Source organism: Microcaecilia unicolor, chromosome 9 (genome assembly GCF_901765095.1).
Source record: "Microcaecilia unicolor chromosome 9, aMicUni1.1, whole genome shotgun sequence".
Lineage (NCBI taxonomy): Eukaryota > Metazoa > Chordata > Amphibia > Gymnophiona > Siphonopidae > Microcaecilia > Microcaecilia unicolor.
This window is the reverse complement of record NC_044039.1, coordinates 37,885,091-37,908,713: the sequence shown is the minus strand read 5'-3', so window position 1 is coordinate 37,908,713 and position 23,623 is coordinate 37,885,091. Positions and strand designations below refer to the sequence as shown.

General features: G+C 41.4%; 1 protein-coding gene across 1 annotated transcript in view; it reads right to left on the bottom strand.

Moving 5' to 3' along the window:
- Nucleotides 1-13,555: 13,555 nt before the first annotated feature.
- The window catches only part of BORCS5 (BLOC-1 related complex subunit 5), a 167,548-nt gene continuing 157,480 nt past the window's right edge, over nt 13,556-23,623 (bottom strand). The window contains exon 4 of the mRNA XM_030214648.1: nt 13,556-14,008. Coding sequence (XP_030070508.1) covers nt 13,793-14,008 — 216 coding nt within the window. The 3' untranslated portion in view covers nt 13,556-13,792. The remainder of the gene's footprint in view (nt 14,009-23,623) is intronic.

Below are 23,623 nucleotides of genomic sequence, written 5' to 3'. Positions count from 1 at the left end.
ACCTAACAGGAGTAAGGGGAGAGTATCTTCACCCTTCCAGCAGATCTTCTTTACTCCTACACCAGATTTTCATTGTTAGGGCTATAAATAGGTTCCTTATTTTCCTAAGCCCCTTTTCATATCTATAATCCAGGGCAGGCGAATTATTGGCATCCCATGCTCAACTACATGTTCTAATTTAACCCACTATTTCCCCCTTCTCTTTTGTCAATCCAACATTGCCTACAGTTGTGCTGCTTGACAATGCCCCCTCCATGTCTGGCACTGCCAATCCCCCCTCTCTCTTAGGTAAACATAAATAAAACCTACAACTCTCAGTGGCCATATTTTCCAGATAAGTGTAATTAACTTCCTGTTCAATGCTCCAGTTTAGGCTGAGAGGACCTCCACTGGAAATGTTTGAAATAAATGCAAGAATTTGGGTAGTACCTCTTTTTTTTTTTTTTAAATTGCTGTTTTTAAAAGTACCCTTATTTTAAGCATATTTTATAACTTTTATTAGCAATGACATCATCATGACATTTTTGGCGGGAAAATGCTGTTTTAAATGGAAGATGTGTTTATTTTGTCCGGAATTTGATTGGCACATTGCTATATGGTTGAAAAGCTGCCTTTAAAGTTTTTAACTTTTTCTAGACATTTTTGTTTTACTTTCACTTTGGTGTTTAGTGTTTTTTAAACTTAAAACTCAGCATTAAAAAGAAAATTCAGTTTCGTGATTCCCCTGCCATGTAGAAGATGGTATAGTGCTTGGTTTTCAATTTGATTTAAAAAAAAAGTATTAGTCTCACTTTTAATTTGTCCAGTTGTCATTTTAAAGCTGGTATTAGCTGCTGTAAAACTAGAGAGCTGTGATGATGATAAGAAAAGCTTATATTGACTTTTTATGGTGATTTTATGGAAACTTTTGCTTATGAATTCCTAAAAGGTTGTTCTGTTTAAAGTAGAATTTGGTGCATGCATGGATATGTTAAGGGATGTGTTAATGTATGGTAGTTTTAATCTAGCAGGAGATGTCCTTTTGAGATACTTTAAGTGGATAGACCTGCCTTGAAGTCTGTATCATAGATCCTGTGAAAGAATATTGTTTGGCAGTATATTACGAGACCTGTACTATATGGTTCTCTGAATGGATGAGGATAATTTTTGGCTCTACTGTTTCTCATTATTTGCTTATATCGTTGGGTTGATATTGTAAATAGTGGTCCCTGAGACTGGTACCATTTGGTCCTCATAATATTTATGTGCTGGCCAGTTGTGCATTGAGATCTGTACCAGATGATTCTGGAAATAGTTATACATTTCGGGCCAGATTCAGTAAATGGTGCTGAAAAATGGACACCATGAAAAATTGGTGCTCAGCACTATTTATAAAGTGAGCTCCGGGATGAGCACCCTTTATGGAACAGAGTCACAGGGATTCCCATATCCAACTATGGGCACACAGGCTGTGGACCAGAGAGCCCATGTTCAAATCCCACAGCAGCAAATCCTTGTGGCCTTGGGTAAGCCACTCAACCCTCCATTGCCCTAGGATGTCCAGGGGTGGTGCTGGCAAGCTCAGAATATTTCCCACTTGTGACAGCCCCCATAAACTGTTCATGGTTTGGGTCCATGTGGACAGAAGAGACACAGTGAGGGGCATTTTCAAAAGAACATCTAAATCAGAATAGGTATATCCAGGTCATAATGTTCAAAATGGACATCCATCTCACAGGTATCTTTGAACAGGAAATACATCAAGATTTCCTGTTTGAAAATACATGAGATGGACAGCTGTATGCTGGAGACATCCAGCATGAACAGCCAGTTTACAAACTGGAGTGTCCAAATTATGAACGGTGAGAAACAAGGGGCATAGGTGTCAGTATGGCAGCATTTTTAGCAAATAGCCACAAAGTCATCTACAAAGAGCAGAGAGGCAGCCTAGTGCTTAGTGCAGTGGACTGTGGACCAACAGACTCAGGTTCAAATCCCACTTCAACTCTTTTATTTTGTAATTGTGAGCCCTTTAGGAACAGAAAAATACCTACTGTACCTGAATGTACACCACTTCAATATCCTTCAGGCTTATAGTAAGCATTTTTCTGTTCCTGGAGGGATCACAATCAATAAGGCAAAGGGGGATTTGAATCTAGGTCCCTTGGTTCACAGACCACTACATTAACCACTAGGCTATTCCTCAGACTTGCTTCCTGTTATGAATGCCCATAATACCTGAAGTTGTCATAAAGCCTGGATTATCCTTTCTGTTTCACTTTCAGGGGAGAGAGAGGGGGGACTGCAAACACTGGGGGATTAAGGAGGTGTCAACTGCTCAAGCAGAGCACCTGGATATGACTGAAACAGATCTAACAGGATGTCCTTCATAGTAGACTTGGATATTTTTTCCTATTTGGTAATTGCTGTTGGATGTCCTGCTTTTGGACTTCCTTAGTCCTGCCCAAAACACACCTGCAACATGCCCTTTTGATATTTGGCTGTACAACCAGTGTTGGACACCCCTTTTATGCCTTTGCAAACTCAGGATTGGGATGCTTCAAGCACATGGACACCAATTTAAGCATATTGAGACATCCATATGCTTTGAAAATACGCACCGTAGAGTCTATTCAATAAACATGCCTGAATGGATATCTTTAAAACAGGCTTTTGGAGAAATGGTCTGAGTGGATCAGCTAAATAGCATAAACAGAACTGCTGGTCAAGTTGAATGCCTATTGCTCAAACTGAATCTTTCAGGTTTATTGGAGGAGAAAAAGAAGACATTAGGTGCTGTTTAGAATGTAGTGGTTGTGGATTTAGCAGGACTAAGTTTTATTCAGGGCCTACTAAGCCATGTTTCTACTGATTTAAGACACGCATTTGAGGAATTGCGACAATGAACATTAGTGGCATTATATGTTGGTAAGAGTTGAATACCATCAGCATACATAAACACAGTAACACCCATGGATAGGGTTAAGGAAGGAACTGGGCAAAAAGAGATTAAAAAGTAATGGATATGGGCCCAGTCACTAGTCACTCCATATGCTCAAAATGTCCTCTGCCATCACAGTATCTCCAACATGCACTGAGTATATCTGCCTTTGTCTTGGTACCTTTCGGATATCTTTATTTTATTATAAGATGAACTTTCCTTCCTGAATACCTGCTCCATTCTGTCTACTCTACCTTAACTATGTATTTCTTTTTTCTGGTACTGGTAATCACCATTTCGGAACTATGTATGCCACATTGAGCCTGCAAATAGGTGGGAAAATGTGGGATACAAATGTTGTAAATAAATATCTGGCTGTAAGGGTCAGGCAATATACACTTGCTCAAAAAAGGTTTTAGACAGTTGAAAAGGTTGTTTTAAAGTGGGATAATTGTAAGTAATTGAGGGTTAGAGTATTTTTCTTGAGTTCCCAGGATAATTGTCATGTGTGAGAATGTTTTTCTGCGAGAATAGATGAAGGTACATAAGCGTGGGAAAGGGGGGAATCATTACAATGTTATGATTATAGAGAAATTTGTATGTGCCCTTCATTGTTCCAACACATAACTGTTAATAAAAAAGAAAATCTTACAATAAAAATAAAGATTTTAAAAAAGCAATGGACATAAGATGGAATCTTTAGAACATAAGAATAGCCATACTGCATCAGACCAATGGTCCATCTAACCCAGTATCCTGCTTCCAACAGTAGCCAATCCAGGTAACAAGTACCTGGCATAAACACAATTAGTAGTAACATTCCATGCTACCAATCCCAGAGCAAGTGGTGGCTTCCTCCATGTCCATCTCAATAATAGACTATAGACTTTTCCTCCAGCAACTTGTCCAAATCTTTTTTTAAAGCTAGATACGCTAACCACCGTTACCACATCCTCCGGCAACGAGCTTAACTATTCTTTGAGTGAAAAAAATATTTCCTCCTATTTGTTTTAAAAGTATTTCCATGCAATTTCATTGAGTGTAAAATTTATTTATTTATTTATTTATTTGTTTGTTACATTTATATCCCACATGTTCCCACCTATTTGCAGGCTCAATGTGGCTTACAAAGTACCGTAAAGGCGTTTGCCATTTCAGTTGATAACAAATACAAGATTGTGTTGAGGTCAGATGAGGTAGAAGTGAATCAGGCGTCATGGGGTCGAGGGGAAAGAGAAAAGTAAATCGTCCAGTATGAACATTGATTATGTTGTGTTGCTGGGTATGAGGATTTATGTTGGATCGGTGGGATAAGCTTTTTTGAAGAGGTGGGTTTTTAATGATTTCCTGAAGTTTAGGAGGGCATGTATTGTTTTCACTGCATATGGGAGTCCATTCCATAGTTGTGCGCTTATGTAGGAGAAGCTAGATGCATAAGTTGTTTTGTATTTTAGCCATTTACAGTTTGGGTAATGTAGGTTTAGGTATGCTCGTGCTGATCCAAGTCTGTTTCTAGTTGGTGGATCTATGAGGTCTGTCATGTATCCTGGGACTATGCCGTAGATGATTTTGTGGACCAAAGTGCAGATTTTGAAGATGATTCGTTCTTTGACTGGGAGCCAGTGCAGCTTTTCTTGAAGGGATTTAGTGCTTTCGAATTGTGTTTTACTATATATCAGTCTGGCTGCTGTGTTTTGAGCGGTCTGGAGTTTTTTTGCGAGGAGTTCTTTACATCCCGCATAGATTCCGTTGCAGTGATCTGCATGGCTTAGGACCATTGATTGTATTAGTTTACGAAAGGTATCCCTCGGGAAGAAAGGTTTTATTCGTTTGAGTTTCCACATTGAATAGAACATTTTTTTTATTACGGTTTTTACTTCGCTCTCGAGAGTGAGGTTGCGGTCGATTGTGACTGCGAGTATTTTTAGGCTGTCTGAAATAGGGAGTGTGTGTCCTGGGGCGTTTATGGTTGCGGGTTTGTAGTTGTTATGTTGAGATGAGAGGATAAGGCAGTGTGTTTTTTCAGTGTTCAGTTTCAGTTGGAATGAGTTTGCCCAAGAGTCCATGATGTTCAGGCCATCATTGATTTCATTGGTTATTTCAGTCAAGGCATGTCTGAAGGGAATGTAGATTGTAATATCATCTGCATAGATGAATGGGTTAAGGCCTCGATTGGATAAGGATTTTGCCAGTGGGATCATCATCATGTTGAAGAGTATTGGTGATAATGGTGATCCTTGAGGTACTCCATAGGCTGCTTTCCACGGTGGTGATATGTTTGAATTTGATTTTACTTGGTATGTTCTGGTGGTGAGAAAGCCCTTGATCCAATTGAGTACGTTACCAACAATCCCGAAGTGGCCAAGGAGTCTTAGTAGTATATTATGGTTTACCATGTCGAATTGAAGGAGAAGTATGCTTTTACCCATGGCTATTTCCTGTTTGAATTTGGCCAGAAGAGTGACTGGGACAGTTTCGGTACTATGGTGGGAGCGGAATCCTGATTGTGAGTTATGTAGTATTGAGTACTTGTCCAAGTATTCCGTAAGCTGTTTGGTCACCAAGCTCTCATCAATTTTACTACTAGAGGGATGGACGCAACTGGGCGGTAGTTGGTGAGGTCGTTTGTTTTTTTTCTTAGTGTCTTTTGGTATTGGGGTAAGTAGGATGTTACCATATTCCTCGGGGAAGAAACCTTGTTGTAGCATGAAGTTTAGGTGGGATGTGAGGTCTTCTATGAATTGGCTGGGGGCGGATTTAAGTAGATGACTGGGACATATGTCCAGTTTGCAGTGGGTGTTGGGCGAATCTATGAGTCACTTGTGTAACTGATTCAGTGGTGAGTAGATTGAATGTAGACCAGATACGGTCAGCTGGGTATCCTCCCGGGATAAGGTCTAGGTCGTCAAAGAAGTTTTCGATGTCGGTGTTGTGATGAGGAAGAGTACTGCGTACTTTTGTTATTTTGTCCTTGAAGTAGGTAGCCAGTTTGTCTGTGGATGGGATGTCTGTGTTGGATGTAATAACAGGGGTGGTGTCTGGTTACTTATTTATGAGTTGACATAGTTTCTTAAGATCTTTGTTATCTGGTCCTCCACTCACTCCCCACAGAGGATAAAGGGCTGATGTAGGGTCTCCCCAGTAAACTTGAAAAGTTCTGAAGATGTAAATGAGAACTCGTTTAATACAATATCCCCCCCCCCCCCCCCCCCCCCCCCCCCCACCCAGGAGCACTACACTATCTTTAAGGCAAGGAAAAAGCAGGTAGTCAACCACAGCAAACACAGTACTCATACTAAGGAATTTTGTTCCTATAAGCCAGAATTCTACAGATGAAATTCAGCAAGGACAACATTACAGAACTGTGGCTTGGTCTGACATCTGCTAGCTGTGGGTGTAGCGCATTAGTCTTGTTTACAAAGACAACCAATTTTGAATGAACAATCTTTCCCGTAACTTTAGCTATGAATGGTAGATTTAAAATTGGGCAATAGCATCTGGAGTAGAGACACTGGAAGCTCTACTTGTGAGTGGGTGAATTCTCGCTTCCTTCCAAATGGTGAGAACACAACTAGTTTGTTACTGAATCATGTCACTGAGGATTGGCAGAAGGGTGAAGGAACTCTTGTATTATGCCAAAGACAGCTTCCTGCTGGATTTCATAGATGTAATATAGATAAGTATCTTTGCAAGTTCTGCCTGGAAATTGCTTTTAATCAGACCTGTGGCAGCTACTGCACTGGGACAGTGGTTCCCAAACCTGGTCCTGGAGGCACCCCAGCCAGTCAGGTTTTTAGGATATCCACTGTATTCAAATCTCTCTCATGAATATTCATTGTGGATATTTTGAAAACCTGACTGGCTGGGGTGCCTCCAGGACCAGATTTGGCAACCACAGCACTGGGAAATATTTCCTATATCCAGGGCCACCGAGAGACTGAACAGGGCCTGGGGCAGGGTCGCTGCCGCCCCCCACCATGATCATCGCTGCTGCCGCAATTCAAATACCTTGACTGGCAGGGATCCCGAGGCCCTGCCAGCAGAAGTCTTCCTCCAGCACTGTCTCTTCACTCTGCCAATTGCCTGCCCCTGCGGCTGCTTTTTCCGCTTAAGGCATGCTAGGTTTCAAAACCGAGCATGCGCAACTGAGAGGAAAAGCGGCCACTTAGCAAGCAAAGGGCAGAGTGAAGAGCAGCGCTGGCTGAAGACCTGCAGTGTTTGCTCCTCTGGGTCCTCCCCAGCCTCCAACAGGGGCCCGGCGCTGGAGTTTTCTCTGTCCTGCTCCTTTCGATCACTCAGATCCCATCAGGAGCAGCAAAGAGAGCGACCCCAGTGTCGGCTTCCCCTTGGAGGCCCGGGCACGGGGACTTTTGCCCTCCTTACCCCTCCTCCCTCGGCGGCCCTATCTCTCTGCATTTATTGGTTCTCAAGGATCTTCTATCAATTTGATGCACAGCATAATCACTTGACACTGAACTACTTTTATCAATGTAATTCTCAAGTTTTTCTCTTTTACTGTTATGTCCAGTTTTCTTAGTTTCCCATGAGTTGGGGGCCAGTGTTTCCACTTCTTCATATTAGTGCTAAAGACATAATTGTTAGCATACTAGCAGTAGCATAGGGAGTTATTTCTCTGGTTGGGGGGGGGGGGGAGAGTAATTTTTTGCATTACCCAACAGAGCTTTCTATGGAGCAGGTAGTGACAGGAATGGTGATGCAGATGCCCCTCTTGCCCCTTCCCCACACCCGTGCATACTAGAACTGGAGTACATTAAAATTAAGATGCTATGCGTAATGCCTCCAACACACTTAGCAATTCAGTTTATGGGTGCTTTAAAAATGTTTAACATACCCAACACACCAAATCAGTATATAGTATACTCAAGACCTTGATAGTCACTAGCACATAATACACATAGGGCCCAAAGTTGGAACTTAATTTAACATGCATTTAGCAGGCAGAGACGGTTGGGTAGCCTGAGTGAACACATCTACTGTCCTCGACTCTCTTCTCCTTCTCTTTTTGGTACATGCTCATGCCATTTTTGCTGGGTGTATGCTATGGGCTACCAACCGATCTTGTCTGAGAGGTCGTATTCTCCTCCACCACCATAGATCTAGAGTGCATCATTACAACTATAAATCCATGGTCGTATTTTTAACAAATGTCATTGTTGGGTCAATGGTGGCCTACACCAGCTGCAATAGGGGAAAGGGGGCAAGATCAAAAAGGCTGCAGATCAGTGATTTGGCAGCAAATCATCACAGATTTTAACATTAAAAAAATTTGTTCACATTCTTTTTATGTCATCTCAAGGTATCTACATTCTGTTATTTTAAATATGACAGTGGAGGATATTTATGCTTTGCATAGCATTGTGCTAACAAAGTAGTATACTGTAAATGACTAAGTGTTTTACTTTCTACATATTCATCACCCCAGTTAGCTATCTTGGCGCCCCTCCTCTTACTAGAGTCTCGACTCCTGATTTCATCTCCTTTATGAGAACTTGGAGAACATAAATGTTAAAACACATTCTGTTCAGCTATATTATATCGTTTTCCACCATACCCTTGGTATATCTAATGGTAGCTAAATTCATTTTGCCATATTATTTTAAGCAGTATGTTGAAAATGCATTACAGCCAAGCAGCGAGCAGTAAAATACATGAGGCACGGAGCAGAAGGGGAGAGGAACATTCTGTCTGAGCTGCCAGAGCAAGACCTAAAACCATTTTCCCCTCACCAGACTGACTCATGTGATGGCCTGAGAGCAGGAGGAATGTTTCTTCCCAGACTAACCTTCAGTGCTGCTGTTTGGCCAGTAGAAGCCACTGCAGTAGTGGCAGTTACGTTTCCTCCTTTTCTGGAACTTGAGTGGATCATTTCTGCAGCATGGCAGAAGCATACTAGCCCTACCTGACTGCAGCCTCGAGCATCACAGGGCACAGGGCTGCAGCTAAGACTTAGGAGCCAGTCATAGAGCTGTTTACAGATAAAATAATTCAAAGATACCGTGCACAAGGAATAACAAAAGTAGTAAAATCAGTTCATGTACTGCAGCAATTCTCAAATTTGGTGCTGCAGACCCCCCCCCCCCCCCCCCCCCCCCCCGCCTCATATAGTTTTCAGATTAGCTGCAGTTAACTTTCAATGAGACAAGCATCATGGCCAAAGAATCAGGTTAATTTGTACCTTTTGATAAATCTGAAAACTAAATTTGTTTTGAGGCACCTAGAATATGGCTCAGGAACCATCACTGGCAGAAACATGTTTTGTATGCATTTTCAGCTTTTTTTTATACTAACAGATAATCATTATTTAACGTTCATAATATTCCAGTACTTTGCAGAGGTCAAATTACCAAAGGGTGTCGCAGAGAGCCCTGGAATGGCCCAAATTATTATGTAAAGTTTTCTTCTGAAAGCTGTTATGTTCTGTGTATAGCAGTTGCCATGTATAACTCCTCTCAGGTATGCTGAAGAGCTTCTGTGAAAGGATAAAGCGTTTCTTCTTATGCTTAAGGTAATGATGTCATGCCATCTGCCCCTCACTGTGAATTACCCTTTGGTTTTAAATACAATTGTGTAAACCCTTATGCCACTAAAATAAAAAAAAATCTTGGTGAAAACACTTCTTGTGGCCAAGTCAGCAGTTTATTAATAGAATATAATCCGCCTTTTGAAAAGCACAGTCAAAGGAATTTTCAGCTGCTATACGAGGAAAATAAACTTAATTCCACAGTTCTGCATCTTCATCTTACAGGGTTTTTTTTTTTTAATAAACATGAACATCTTCTGCTTGAAGCCAAAGTATAATTATAGCCTTACAGTTAATAGACTGACAGATTATAGAGTTCTTCCACATGAAGGAAGAATGAGAATTACAGAAGGAATTAATGTCTTTCATGTTCGTTGTGTCACCTGCACCAGGTTACATCACCCAAGTCTGCCTCCCACTGTGTAGGCAGGAAAGCTGGGAAATACTTTCACTTCAAAACACAAAGGCAAGAAAACTCCCTCTCTTAACCTAATTTTCATAGATAAGACCATCAGTGTGCCTCATTCTGTATTTCTATCTCTAGGACTGACCCCTTTACAGTCATGGTGAGGTTCTTTGGTATGAGATAATGCATTCCTATTGACTGACTCAGTGTGAAGTGGGGTGAACCAGTGTTACTCTATGCTTATCCTACCATGTTGAGGTAGTGAAAACAAGGTGGCATCAGTCTTCATTGGATTTTGCAAGGTAGCAAGCTTGTTTAGCTGTGCCTGTACATACTATGGAAAATGTACTGCATATTTCCTGGAATTCAGGTGCTGGTATGTGTCACAGATAAAAACTACAGCAGGTACAGCCCTGGGGTTTTGGAGAATTCAGGCTTTCAGATGTCCTGGGTTTCAGACTCATCAATGATGCCAGTCCAGTATCCCAAAGTTTAGCATGCACAGGAAAGGACGTTTCATTGAGAGAGCAGCTGACAACATGCTGGAGGCAGAGGTTGATACCCCTGGAGAGACAATAGGTGAGAGAGTTGATGGATGGCCACTCACAGATGAGAATCTGAATAGCAACAAACTGGAATGCCACCCCCACCCATCTACTCCTGTGGGCATGCAGCCTTTAGATTTATTTCTCATACCGACAGTCACACAGCAAGAAATGAGTGGATGGACTTGCAGCTTTATTTTAGAATCATATGAATCACGCTTTCATCTGATGACTGCTTAAAGCAGATCTGCTGAATTACTTAAATGTTCCTCCATAAGTCTGCTATGCCTCAAGAAATAACCACACACAAAACATGACCTCATATGAAATGGGATGACTGGTCCATAGAGCATATGTGGCATTTGTGGTCAGTCAGATCCAGAGAGCATAAGGCAATTTGTCAATCTTCTTACTAATATGGCTCATCCCAGCTGGGCAAAATTGTGTAGGAGCAGCTTAAATAAGTTAAGTGCTACTGTTTGGTCATTATTTTTTAAATTCAAATCATTTATTAAAATTTATATTCTTCCCTTATCCAAGGTGAAATACAAACAACAAAGACATTGTGATTTCATGAGCATTATCAAAGCTCAGAGTGGGTTGATATGTGCATCCCTACTGCCTCTACTAGGTATAATCCTTGGAGTGCCTGCCAAGTCTTCTGGCTGTTTCACAAGTTTGAGCTGCCTAATGGCAGTAGCACTTGTACCACAGTGGATGCACTACCTGTGCTACACACATCACAATTTAGTCAAGTGGGAAAGTGAGAGGCAAAAGCTATAGGCCCAGGAATAAAATGGAAGAGGACATGAACTGAGACAGGCCAAGCACAAAGGGAAAGAGAAAAGGTGATCTGGGAAAGTGAAGCAACAGTTAGGGTACACCTTAAGGAAATAGTAGGTTTTGCTAGACCAGATCATAATATTTTACTTCCAGAAAAGTAGAAATAAAAGTCAACAAATAACGTGCAGATGATCTCCACCCAATGAAAGGAGCTCTCAAGAGCTAGGCATAAATGTATTGTTAGTCCAAGAAAAGTATCATTTATAACTTGTTTCTATGCATCTAGGAAAACTAACACAACAACCACATTACCTTCATACAAAAGGGAATCTGAAGGCAGAGGTCGGTATTGCATCAAGTAGATGTACTGTGGAAAGTGGTTTCTACAAGTCTCCAAAAGCTGCAGCAGTCTCTCAGCTTGATTCATGTAATAATTTGCTTCAATAGCAAGCAGGAAAAAGAGCAAGAAGGGTCATAAACATTTTACTTCAAGGGCATTTCCTTGACTGTTAAGTACACCCAAGAGAATTTCTTTAGCCATTGCTGGAGAGTGAGAAAACGTTCAGTCCCTCTGTAGTAAAGGAAGTTAGATTTCCTTTCCACACAACACAGACATGCTAGTACAATTGCTGGCTAGGATGGGTTCAATTACTAACTGCATAACCAACACTGATTTCAAAATGCAAGCTTAAGGATAATCAAAATATAACCATTAAGGCATCACTAATTGTACTGCTTCTGACCCATTCAGCAGTGGTTTATATGTTGCTAGTGACCCATTCACTGTCTTATGTACCATTAGTAAATGCCCTGCTGGTGATACAATCAGGGGAATTCTAACTAGGTCACCCACAGTTGGATGCTCAATTTTGTGCATGGATTAGTAATTGGCTTAATTGGTGATAACAATCAATAATTAGTATTAACAAGCATTTAATTGGCAGTTATTAGGAATTATGCGCAGATCTGCCGTACCCCCTATTCTACAACATATGCGCCTAATTTTCAAAGCATACAATTCCAAAGGGGGCGTGGCCATGGAAGGGACATGCCCAGCATTTAGGCACAATGTTACAGACTGCCTGCATTTGCGTGCCTAACTACCATTAGTTAGGTGTGAGTTTTTACAGCAGCCTTTAGCATGCGCAAATGCTTACAGCCAAATTTAAGCATGAAATGTGAGCTCAGTTTATATTCTATAAAGGCCATCCCACAGGGAACAGCCTTTACAGAATACTAGCTTAGTGTGGCTCATCCTGGCGCCTCACTTTGGACGATCTATACAGAATTCCTCCTAATAAGGCCAACAAATCAGCAGAAAATTGCTAAATGAAAGAAAGTAACCTTATGATTGCACACAATTTTCCCACTGACCTTTAAGGCAATGGTTCTTAATCTACCCTGCAGACACACCTAACCGCTACTACTAATAATCATTTTTATAGCGCTACTAGACGTACGCAGTGCTGTAGACATTATATGCAAGTACTTTTTCTGTCCCGAGTGGGCACAGCTTGGGTGGATCCTCAATTCTGACCAATTGTGGAAGTGGGCGTGGCCACCTGTCAAAAATATGCAAACTAGCTTTCTCAAATACCAGTGAACCTAACTACTTATGTACATCTGTTTCATGGGCATTTGTTATAGAACCAATCCAGACAATTTCTCAGAACAGGGTTAAGAACTGGCTTAGGGAGTCCACCATTCCTATTTTTATTTGCTCACTCAAAGTTCCTGCCATAAGTGGTGCATCGCTACCCTTCACCCAAGTCTTCTGGCTCCATAAAGGGCGAGGAGAAAAAAATGTTAGGAGGCTGAAGGTGTGAACATATGATTCTTAATCTCAGATAATCTTGTATTAAGAACGCCCTCTGTCCCCTTCAACCCCTGACCATGCTCTGTCTCTGACACTTACCTGACTCAAACACTTTGTTACCTTGCACACTGCACTAGGATCAGCTCAGTGATATACAACTGGCCCCATCTCTATCAGCCTTCAAATCTCAGCCAAAAGCTGCTTCCTCCCTGAACCCATTCAAGTACATTCTTGTTTGAATATTTAGTTATTTTCTGCTTTTGTCTGACAACAAAACATTAACCCATTTTGTACAAGAGATCGGTTTTCTATTCGTGTTCACATGACACTTTGGCAAGGGGGAGATCTTACAAGACGACAACTACTTGTGAAAATGCAACCGAGCTATAACCACATCTCTATATGACCTCTTCACTTAGCTGAGAGGCTTTGAAAATATAGTCACCCCTCAAGGTCAGTTTGGTTTACCTGAGAAAAAAATTGGTGTATATATGAGCCATTCCAGTAATATTATCCCAGTTTGTTAATGTGCCTACTCAGCGAGTGAAATAAAATTACTTTATTTTATTAATTACAGACAAGGGAAACATTTCCCTCTCAATTCAGTCTAGTAGTGCAGCTCATTGACCCATGGTCAGCACTGAAGCCCTTCACGAGATGTCCGATAGTTCCATTTTGGCAGCACTATCTCATCTCATTAAATTAAAAGCTCAGCTCTCCCTCAGTATCTCCACATGGTGAGCAGGGTGCAGACCCCCTGGAGGGCTTAAGCACTGGGCTCTCAGTCAGAAGTCATACAGAAGGGCTCCAGCTTCTCATTCTCAGGTAGCATGGCATTCAGCTTTTCCATCAGTGGTACAGTCTGGTCGATGCCCATCTGGATGCGGCGTAGGATAACAGACATTTCATTCACCTTTTGTATGTGTTCAGCATACTTGGCATAGCGTTTCTGGCGCTCCTGCATAAAGCCATAGAGCATCTCCACAGAGAGATCCATCTATTGGAAATAAAAAAACAGGCAGATAAATACAAAATGAACCAAACCCTCCCCTCATGAACCTGCAAAAAGGTGGGATAATGTGGGATACAAATGCCACAAATAAATAAATACTGACAATCAAAGGAGACAACTTTTCAAAAATATTAGGGGTGCTAGGCCCAGTGGAACTAACCCCCTTCCTGGATATATACAAGGAATTTTCTCAATAATGGGGGTGCTCAAGCACCCACAGAGCAGGCTCCTATGCTGACAATCTCCTGCAGAAGATAATTAGCTGGTTCCCAAATCAGGTATCATAGCTATTGTAAACATGACAACAGCAGCAAAATGGAGGAGCTGACTGGGACGAGACAACAGTACTATTTAGTTATGGCATCATAAGAGGGAACAGTATCAACAGAAAGATTTTGGGATTGACATTTGGTGGCAATTAAACAAGCAACTCCTACACACTATGATACATTTCATTTCTGGATAGACACTGTTTTAAAGTTTTCGAAAGCACTCCTTGCTTTGTCAGGCCACCCCTACTCTCTTTAAGAAATCTAAGCAAATGGGGGTGCTGGCTGGCTGGCTGGCTGGCTACTACCTATCAGGTGCTACCATTGATACATGGATTTTTAAAAAGTAGTTTTGTATGGGTTAAAAAAAAGTAGTTTGTATTGTCATAGAAAACATAAAAATGATTAAAACAAATACACATTTACAATGAGATAGTTGCAAGCTAGACTGATAAATTTCAAGATGAAATATCAGCTTATCATCCAAGGGAAAAAGATTGCTGCTACCCTGTAACAAGTATGTTCCATAGACAACAGAATTGATCAGGTACAGAAGTGGGGTGACATTACTGCATATGTCACCAGGATACACCAGTTTCTCCTGGAGTTCAGAACATAGCTTAAGGTTCTGACTATGTCTGACCCTTTCACCACATGGCAGTCTCCTCAATTCTTCGGTTAGTTTCAAAGGTCAAAAATCTAAGGCAACTCTCAGGGAGCTGGGAGTGTCTATGGAAAATATCTTGTTACAGGTAAGCAGCAATGATTTTTTTCTGTCAAGAAGTAGAATTGAGTGTTGCACACAGATGAGTCCCAAGCTCAGGTTGCTCAACTTTTCATTTATTGTCAAGGGTCCTGGAGCAGTCCATATAACAAAAAGGTGTGGGAGTTGCACTATCAAAAATATAGGTTGAACTGTGCTGGCCAAACAAATGCACAGTCTCTAATTTTGGACAGATCCAAGCAATAGTGCTATTTAAATGTATGAAACAATAACCAGGTACAGTAGCTACCTTACATATGGTACTTGCAAAGCAGATTTCAGAAGAGTTACAGTAGCTGCAGTGGGTGGCTCTGGATTGATGACATTTTATTTAAGAGGTGAAACAAGCACCAGATTGTTTATAACAGAACTGGATGCCTGTTACCAACCAACTGGATAAAGTGTCCTTTTGGTGACTGGAAAGATTATTGTGCTGGTAAATAGCTTTCCTTGCAGGACTTAAGAATATGTACTGTTAAGTGGAGAGACTGAGTGCTGCAAGATGACAAGTTTCAGCTGTATGGCCTACATCAGAAGTCCAAACAGCAGTGGCGAACCAAGAAAGGACAGACACAGCAAGAGTTTATCCATATGTCAACTTTAATGGAAACAGGCCCCAACTTGGCCAAGCTTCAGAAAAACCTTTGTAATGGATCACATAGGTTTCCACAATACATTCACAGATTCAAAACATGTACTGCAATACCTGTATTTAAAAAGAAAAATGAGGTCCACTATCAAAAGTAAAAGAATGCAGCCAACAGCATCTGCATAGAAAAAGCTCTGGTCCAATTCTAAAAGTCAGCAACCACCAACAGTTAGGTTTTCAATCACTAATACCACGCTCGATTTTAAGGATAAATTACATATTACTAACAATAGCTCCGCAAGCTCATTTTTCAGTTCTATCAGTACTCTGGGATGAATACCATCCAGTCCAGGAGATTTGCTACTCTTCAGTTTGTAGAACTGCCCCATTACATCCTCCAGGTTACAGAGAATTCATTAAGTTTCTCCGACTCGTCAGCTTCGAATACCATTTCTGGCACCGGTATCCCACCCAAATCTTCCTCGGTGAAGACTGAAGCAAAGAATTCATTTAATCTCTCCGCTACGGCTTTGTCTTCCCTGATCGCCTCTTTTATTCCTCGGTCATCTAGCGGTCCAACCGATTCTTTTGCCAGCTTCCTGCTTTTAATATACCTAAAAAAAATTTTACTATGTGTTTTTATCAGCGCTTTGCATTTGACTTGACATTCCTTATGCTGTTTCTTATTATTTTCAGTCGGTTCCTTCTTCCATTTTCTGATGGATTTTCTTTTAGCTCTAATATCTTCCTTCACCTCACTTTTTAACCACACTAGCTGTCGTTTGGTCTTCTGTCCTCCTTTTTTAATACGTGGAATATATTTGGCCTGGGCTTCCAGGATGGTGTTTTTGAACAGCATCCATGCCTGATGTAAATTTTTGACCCTCACAGTCGCTCCTCTAAGTTTTCTTTTCACCGTTCTTCTCATTTTATCATAGTCTCCTTTTTTAAAGTTAAATGCTAACGTATTTGATTTCCTATGTATACTTACTTCAAAGCTAATATCAAATCCGATCATATTATGATCACTGTTCCTCCTGCTGAAGCTCCACAATAGCCTTCTGCCCAATGAAGTCAATAACCTGTCTATAATAGAAATGATCCTTGCACCGCAACCCATATTCCTCCTCCAATTCAGAAAAAGGGAGTACAGTACGGTTCCAATTATCCAGACTATCCTTGGCAGGGGCTGGTGGTCAGGATAATTGTAAATCTGGATGATTGGACATAGACAAAGCACACAATAGAACACTATATATTGTGTGCTGGGGAAATGGAGACAGGGAGGTGACGTGCTGCTACTGTTACCACTCTGGCCCACCCATATGTACAGTACTCTGTTCAGTGTGGTCTGGATAATTGGACATCTGGTTAATTGGCATCGTACTGTACCTTGCCCTCTTCTATAAAGTGCCCAAGCTGGAAGAGTCCCTGAGCCTCCCAGGATCTATAAACCACCTCCATCCCACCCGTAGCAAACCTCTCTGCCACAGACAGGGGTACCGTTCTAAAATATAGCCTTTAAGTAAGTGTGACCTCACCTTGATCCACAGGGTGAGAGTAAGGTGGATAAATGGATTGGCTATCTGTACCTGGGTTTTCAGGGTTTTTACAGATAACTAGGGAAACTTTCCTAAAGGCAAATCCTCCATCAGACTCCTGCTCCAGCTGGACCCAACTTTTAGAGTTATTCCTCTGCCAGTTCAGCAGGCTTATCAATTGAGCTGCAGTCAGTGGTGTGCTGGAGCCGGCTCGCTCCGGCTCGCAAGATCCGGTTGTTAAATTTTGGCCGGACTTGCGAGCCGGTTGTTGGAAAGGGCGAGCCGTCTCTCCCTCCCTCCGGATCCGGTCCCTCACCGATCCTACCTTGACTATCGAATTTTTCGGGGCAGGCAGTGTTGCCTGCCCGCTGCTATCGCTGACTTTCCTCCGCCGCCTGTTTGCGCTTTAAAAATGGCCGCCGAGACTTCCAGAGGCGGCCTCGCGAGACTTCTGTAAGTCTCGGCGGCCATTTTGAAGCGCGATCGGGTGGCGGAGGAAAGTCAGCGATGGCAGCGGGCAGGCAGAAAGAGTAATATAGTCCACAAAAGCAGAATATACGTCTTCTAACAGTTAAAAAGGCTTATATTCTTGCCACTTTAAAACACAACCTGATGTAGCCATGTTTCGCCTCTCTGGAGGCTGTGTCAGGGATTAACAACTATTAGGGTACCAAAGGGCACAAATACCTAAAGTTAGTAGACGTAGCAATGAAAACAGCTTGGCAGCTAACAGCAGGTTAAAAAGAGTGTCTCCTCCTTTCTCAACTATGTTAACCATTGTGAAGAAGCAGTCAAATTGAGTAAAAGATCTACAAGGATGAATCTCCATTCTTCCACACTATTGGACTATTGCCACTACAAGCGGATTCCAAGAGGACTTAGGTTGAATAAAAGCACCAAAAATGTTTGATCAGGATGAAGTGTTTCTTAAACAATGGGATGCAATTCTGATTGTGCTCAGTTGATTCGATGGTGATGTTAATAAAGACCGACAAGACAAAAATCCAATGAGGTTAAGCAGGAACTAGATAAAGAGTTAAGTTCCTTAAGAAAAATGATAGCTGCTTTGAGCTACTGTATGAAGATTACAAAACGAGTGTAGATATTTTCACAAAAGAATTGAAATCTATGAAATTTGGTAAGTTCAAAAGAGATGAACAGGACTATAAGTTTAGTACTATTTATCCATGACAAAGAAAAGGAAGAACTAGAAGTAGACCCAGACCATCCAATATCACTAAGGACATACCTAGGCAGGCTCCACCTAGCCCGGGTATTATAAGGGAAAAGAAAAGGTTGCAAAGTGCATAGGATGATGTGTTTGATCCCTCTGCCTCTACTCCTCCAAGAAATAACATCCAGAGACAGGTTTATCAGATGAGCCAGCTTTGGAAAAAGAACCACAATGCACAGGAGATTCAGTCAGGAGAGACAGTGGGATCAACACTACTTTCAGCAGAGAGGATGAGGAAGAGGCAGGGGAAAAGGGAGAGGAACATCAGCAAGAACCTATTACAACAGGTCCTACCAGCAAGCAGATGCACACAGGAGACTAGGGCCAGAGAAATTTTAGACACAGATGATGTTTTACGCAAAGAGTTGTTATATCCCTACCCCTGCCTACAATGCTTTTAATGTGACAGTTGACCTGTTTAAGTTTACAAGAAGACTTAAGATAATTGATTTTTTTTGCCACTAATTCTGCCAGCAACACTGACAGATTGATTGTGAAATATCCCAGCAAATGGCATCCACCTGGCACTACAAATCCAATCATTCACACATATGAGAAGCTGGTTTTTGAAGGATATTGCAGTGATTGAAGGTACGAAGACAAGAGCTTTCTTTAATACCTCTAGAACACAGAATGAGGCTATCAAGAGACTCACACAGGATCACTCCATTACCATCAAACCAATGGACAAAGAAGGAGCTGTAGTGGTTATGTAAACAGATGATTACAAGAAAGAAATTTACAGACAGTTTAGTGATCAGTCTTTTTATTCCAAACTGAGAGGAGGCCCCACCAAAGAAATCAAAATACTCATTGATTCTTTCATCAAGATTGGAGCAGAAGGTGGATTCCTAACTACTCGTGAGAAAGAATTCTTAGAAGTAGGGGTGGGCAATGATTAAAAATTCTAATTGTGAATAATTGCGCGGTTAAACCTTTTGATCAAGCAATTGATCGTGTGATTAAAAGGCATACATTTTGGCCCATAAAGTGTAATTCTAACAAAATGTGCATGTAACTTTCAAAAGTGTCATATGCCTTTACAACATGTAATAATGAAATGTAGTGAAATGTAGTGAGGAGAAGGAATAAAAATGAAAAGAAAAAAAAAGCGGCAAAATATATTTCTTCAACCTGAGACGTTTCTGATCCTGAATGTACTTTGCCATTGATTTTCAAATCTACTGATACAATTGTAGAAGGGAAAACATGTTATGGGAGTGGGTCATAAAAGATCCCATTTGGGAATGCCATATGAAGTTCCGGTATCTATGGGTAAAACTGGCATGCATGCACCATGCAAACAGTGAGAAGGTGGAGACTGGTTCGTTCTCAGCAAAGACAGAATTAGTTAGCGATATTCAGCCACCATAAGAGAGTATTGCAGACAACAACAGGACAGCAAAAAGCCTGTCCTACCTTAAACTGATGAGCTATCCAGAAATCGCCACTATTTGTTAGCGCTAGTCACCCAAATAATGCTCAGCATTCCCCAATCCACCCCCCCCCCCCCAGCCATGTTTACTTTTACAGCTGAGCTCCAGATTTTTCTCCTTCCTCGCTGTCTCAAAGTCTTTGTCTTCTCTGCACAGCCAGGCCCTGCAGATACTTGAGCTGTACTGGCTTGGAAGTTGGGGAAGTCTCGTGATTTCAAGTCCCACGAGACTTCCCCAACTTCCTGAACAGGACCGCTCAAGTTTCGGCAGAGATTGGCCGTGCAGGGGAAGATGAAGACTTTGAGGCAGCGAGGAAGGAGAAAAAGCCAGAGCTCAGCTGTAAAGGTAAATGCAGGGACAGAGAAGAATGCATTAAAAAATGCTGTAGCATTAAAATGAACTTGGCACATTAAAAAGTTAGCACGCTAATCACATTAACATGCATTATTAAATTGCCCACCCCTATTTAGAAGTAAGGAATCCAGTAACACCAACTATTTTTTATTCTGCCCAAGATACACAAGTCTTTGACAAATCCCCCAAGAAGACCTACTGTGGCTGCCATTGCTTCAATTTTAAAACACTCTCTACTTTTGTGGATACATTTTTAAGACCAATGATCCCGAAAAACCCCTCCTATGTTAGGGACTCTACTGATATAATTAATACTTTGAAAGATCTATATGCGGAAGAAGCAATTCTCCTTGTTACAATGAACATACAATCGTTCCATACGACTATCCCACAGGACAAAGCTGTTGATGTTATCAGAGACACACTAAGCAAAGACCACAAACATCCACGGATACCAGTTGAATTCATTGTTGAACTGACCACCATTGCCTTAAAGAAGAATTTTTTCTGCTTTGAAAGGTACCTTTATCAACAAAAGGCCACCAACGATGGATGCCAACTTCTATGTGGCGGCATTTGAAGAGAAAGTTTTCCATGACATCATGGAATGAGAAGATTGTCCTCTAGAAACACTACATTTACTATATCGTTTTGCTCTGGAGTGGAAATGTGGAAGAACTTCATACGTTCCATGAATAACAGTAACTTCAAGTTTCAGATGACTTTTGAAACACAACATATTGCATTTTTAGATACCTGTATTATTTATGAAGATGGGACTCTTCATAGTTACTTGTATAGAAAACCTACAGGCGTGAACAAATATCTTGATTTCAGAAGCTGTTACAATCGTAGTCTAAGGATGAACCGCCCACACAATTAATTTTTGAGATGTAAATGCCTTTGTTCCAAGGATGAATTTTTCAAGAAACAGACAACTAAGATGAGAAGGAGATTTCAATCTAAAGGCTATCCACCAGAAGCAATTGCTAAAGGATACAATACAGCTACTAATGCTGACAGAGATACATTACTAAAGCCTAAAGTGAGAGAACCAAATAGTAAAATAGTCTGTCCGCTACCCTTCACTCATGTTTCAAAAGACATTATTAAGATTTTGCACAAACACTGGCTCATCATCCAGGAAATTGAACATTTCCAGAACAATGACCTCATGACTGCCGATAAGAAAGGAAGGAATCTGAAGGACATCCTTGTGCATTCTGCTCTCTCTGGACCTAATTAGAAATCCAGTTTGAAACTTGCAGGACATTACAAGTGTGGTTCATGCTCAGTTTGCTGGGTCAATATCCAGCTAAAAACATTTGTTCATCCAACAACAGGAGAGTAATTTGCACTTAGAAGATTCACTAATTGCAAAAGCTGGGGTGTCATTTATGCTGCAATGTGCCCATGTGGACTACTGTATATAGGTAAGACAATCTGCTCTCTCAACAAATGTATCCTGGAGCATAACAGTGCTTTGAAGAGAAAAGTTTTGGAGACCTCTAGTACAGCACTGTATTGAGAAGAACCATGTTTTTGAAGACTAAGTTTTTTGTGTGCAGCAGCAGTGGCCAAAAAAGCAAACAGGATGCTAGACATCAGACATAAGAATCACCACACTTGGACAGACCAAAGGTCCATCTAGCCTAGCACCCTGTCTCCGACAGTGGCCCATCCAGTTCACAATCACCTGACAAGATCCACGGAGCAAAGCATTTTGTACTGCTTGTCCCAGGAATAGTGGATTTTTCCCTATGTCCATTTAATAACATTCTATGACCTTTTCCTTCAGGAAGCCGTCCAAACCTTTCTTAAACTCTGCTAAACTAACCGCCTTAACCACATTCTCCGGCAACAAATTCCAGAGTCGAATTTCGTGCTAAGTAAAGAACATTTTTCTCTTATTTGTTTTAAACTTACTGCACTCCAACTTCATCGCATGCCCCCTTGTCCTAGTATTTTTCGAAAGCGTAAACAGACACTCCACATCTATCTGTTCCACTCCACTCATTATTTTATATACCTCTATCATATCACCCCTCAGCCGCCTTTTCTCCAAGCTGAAGGGCCCCAGCTGCTTTAGCCTTTCCTCAGAGCAAAGTCGTCCCATCCCCTTAATCATCTTCATCGCCCTTCTCTGCACCTTTTCTAATTCTACTATATCTTTTTTGAGGTGCGGCGACCAGAATTGAACACAATACTCTAGGTGCGGTCACACCATGGACTGATACAGTGGCATTATAATATCCTCATTTTTGTTTTCTATCCCTTTCCTAATAATACCCAACATTCTATTTGCTTTCTTAGCCACAGCAGCACACTGAGCAGAAGATTTCAACGTATCATCAACTATGACTCCCAGGTCCCTTTCTCGTTCCGTGACTCCTAATGCTGAACCTTGTATGACGTAGCTATAGTTTGGGTTCCTCTTTCCCACATGCCATCACTTTGCACTTGCTCACATTAAACGTCATCTGCCATTTAGACGCCCAGTCTCCTAGTCTCATAAGATCTTCCTGCAACTTTTCACAATCTTCCCGCGATTTGACGACCTTGAACAACTTTGTGTCATCAGCAAATTTGACAACCTCGCTAGTTACCCCCACCTCCAGGTCATTTATGAAAATGTTAAAAAGCAACAGTCCCAGCACAGATCCCTGAGGGACCCCACTAACTACCCTTGTCCATTGCGAATAGTGACCGTTTAACCCTACTCTCTGTTTCCTATCTTTCAACCAGTTTTTAATCCATAACAATACACTACCTCCGATCCCATGACTCTCTAATTTCCTATGGAGCCTTTCATGAGGGACTTTGTCAAACGCGTTTTGAAAATCCAGATACACAATATCCATCGGCTCACCTTTGTCAACATGTTTGTTTACCCCTTCAAAGAAATGCAGTAGATTGTGAGGCAAGACTTCCCTTCACTAAATCCATGCTGATTTTGTCTCATCAGTCCATGCTTTAGAATGTGCTCTGTTATTTTGTTCTTAATGATAGTCTCTACCATATTGCCCGGCACCGACGTCAGACTCACCAGTCTATAATTCCCCGGATCTCTCCTGGAACCTTTCTTTAAAAAATCGGCGTTACATTAGCGACCCTCTAATCTTCTGGTACCATGCTCGATTTTAAGGATACATATCAACAACAGTAGCTCCGCAAGCTCATTTTTTAGTTCCATCAGTACGCCATCCGGCCCAGGAGATTTGCTACTCTTTAGTTTGCAGAACTGCCCCATTATATCATCCAGGTTTACAGAGATTTCACTAAGTTTCTCCAACTCATCAGCCTCAAATACCCTGTCCGGCACCGGTATCCCAACCAAATCTTCCTCGGTGAAGACCGAGGCAAAGAACTCATTTAATCTTTTCGCTATTTCTTTATCTTCCCTGAGTGCCCCTT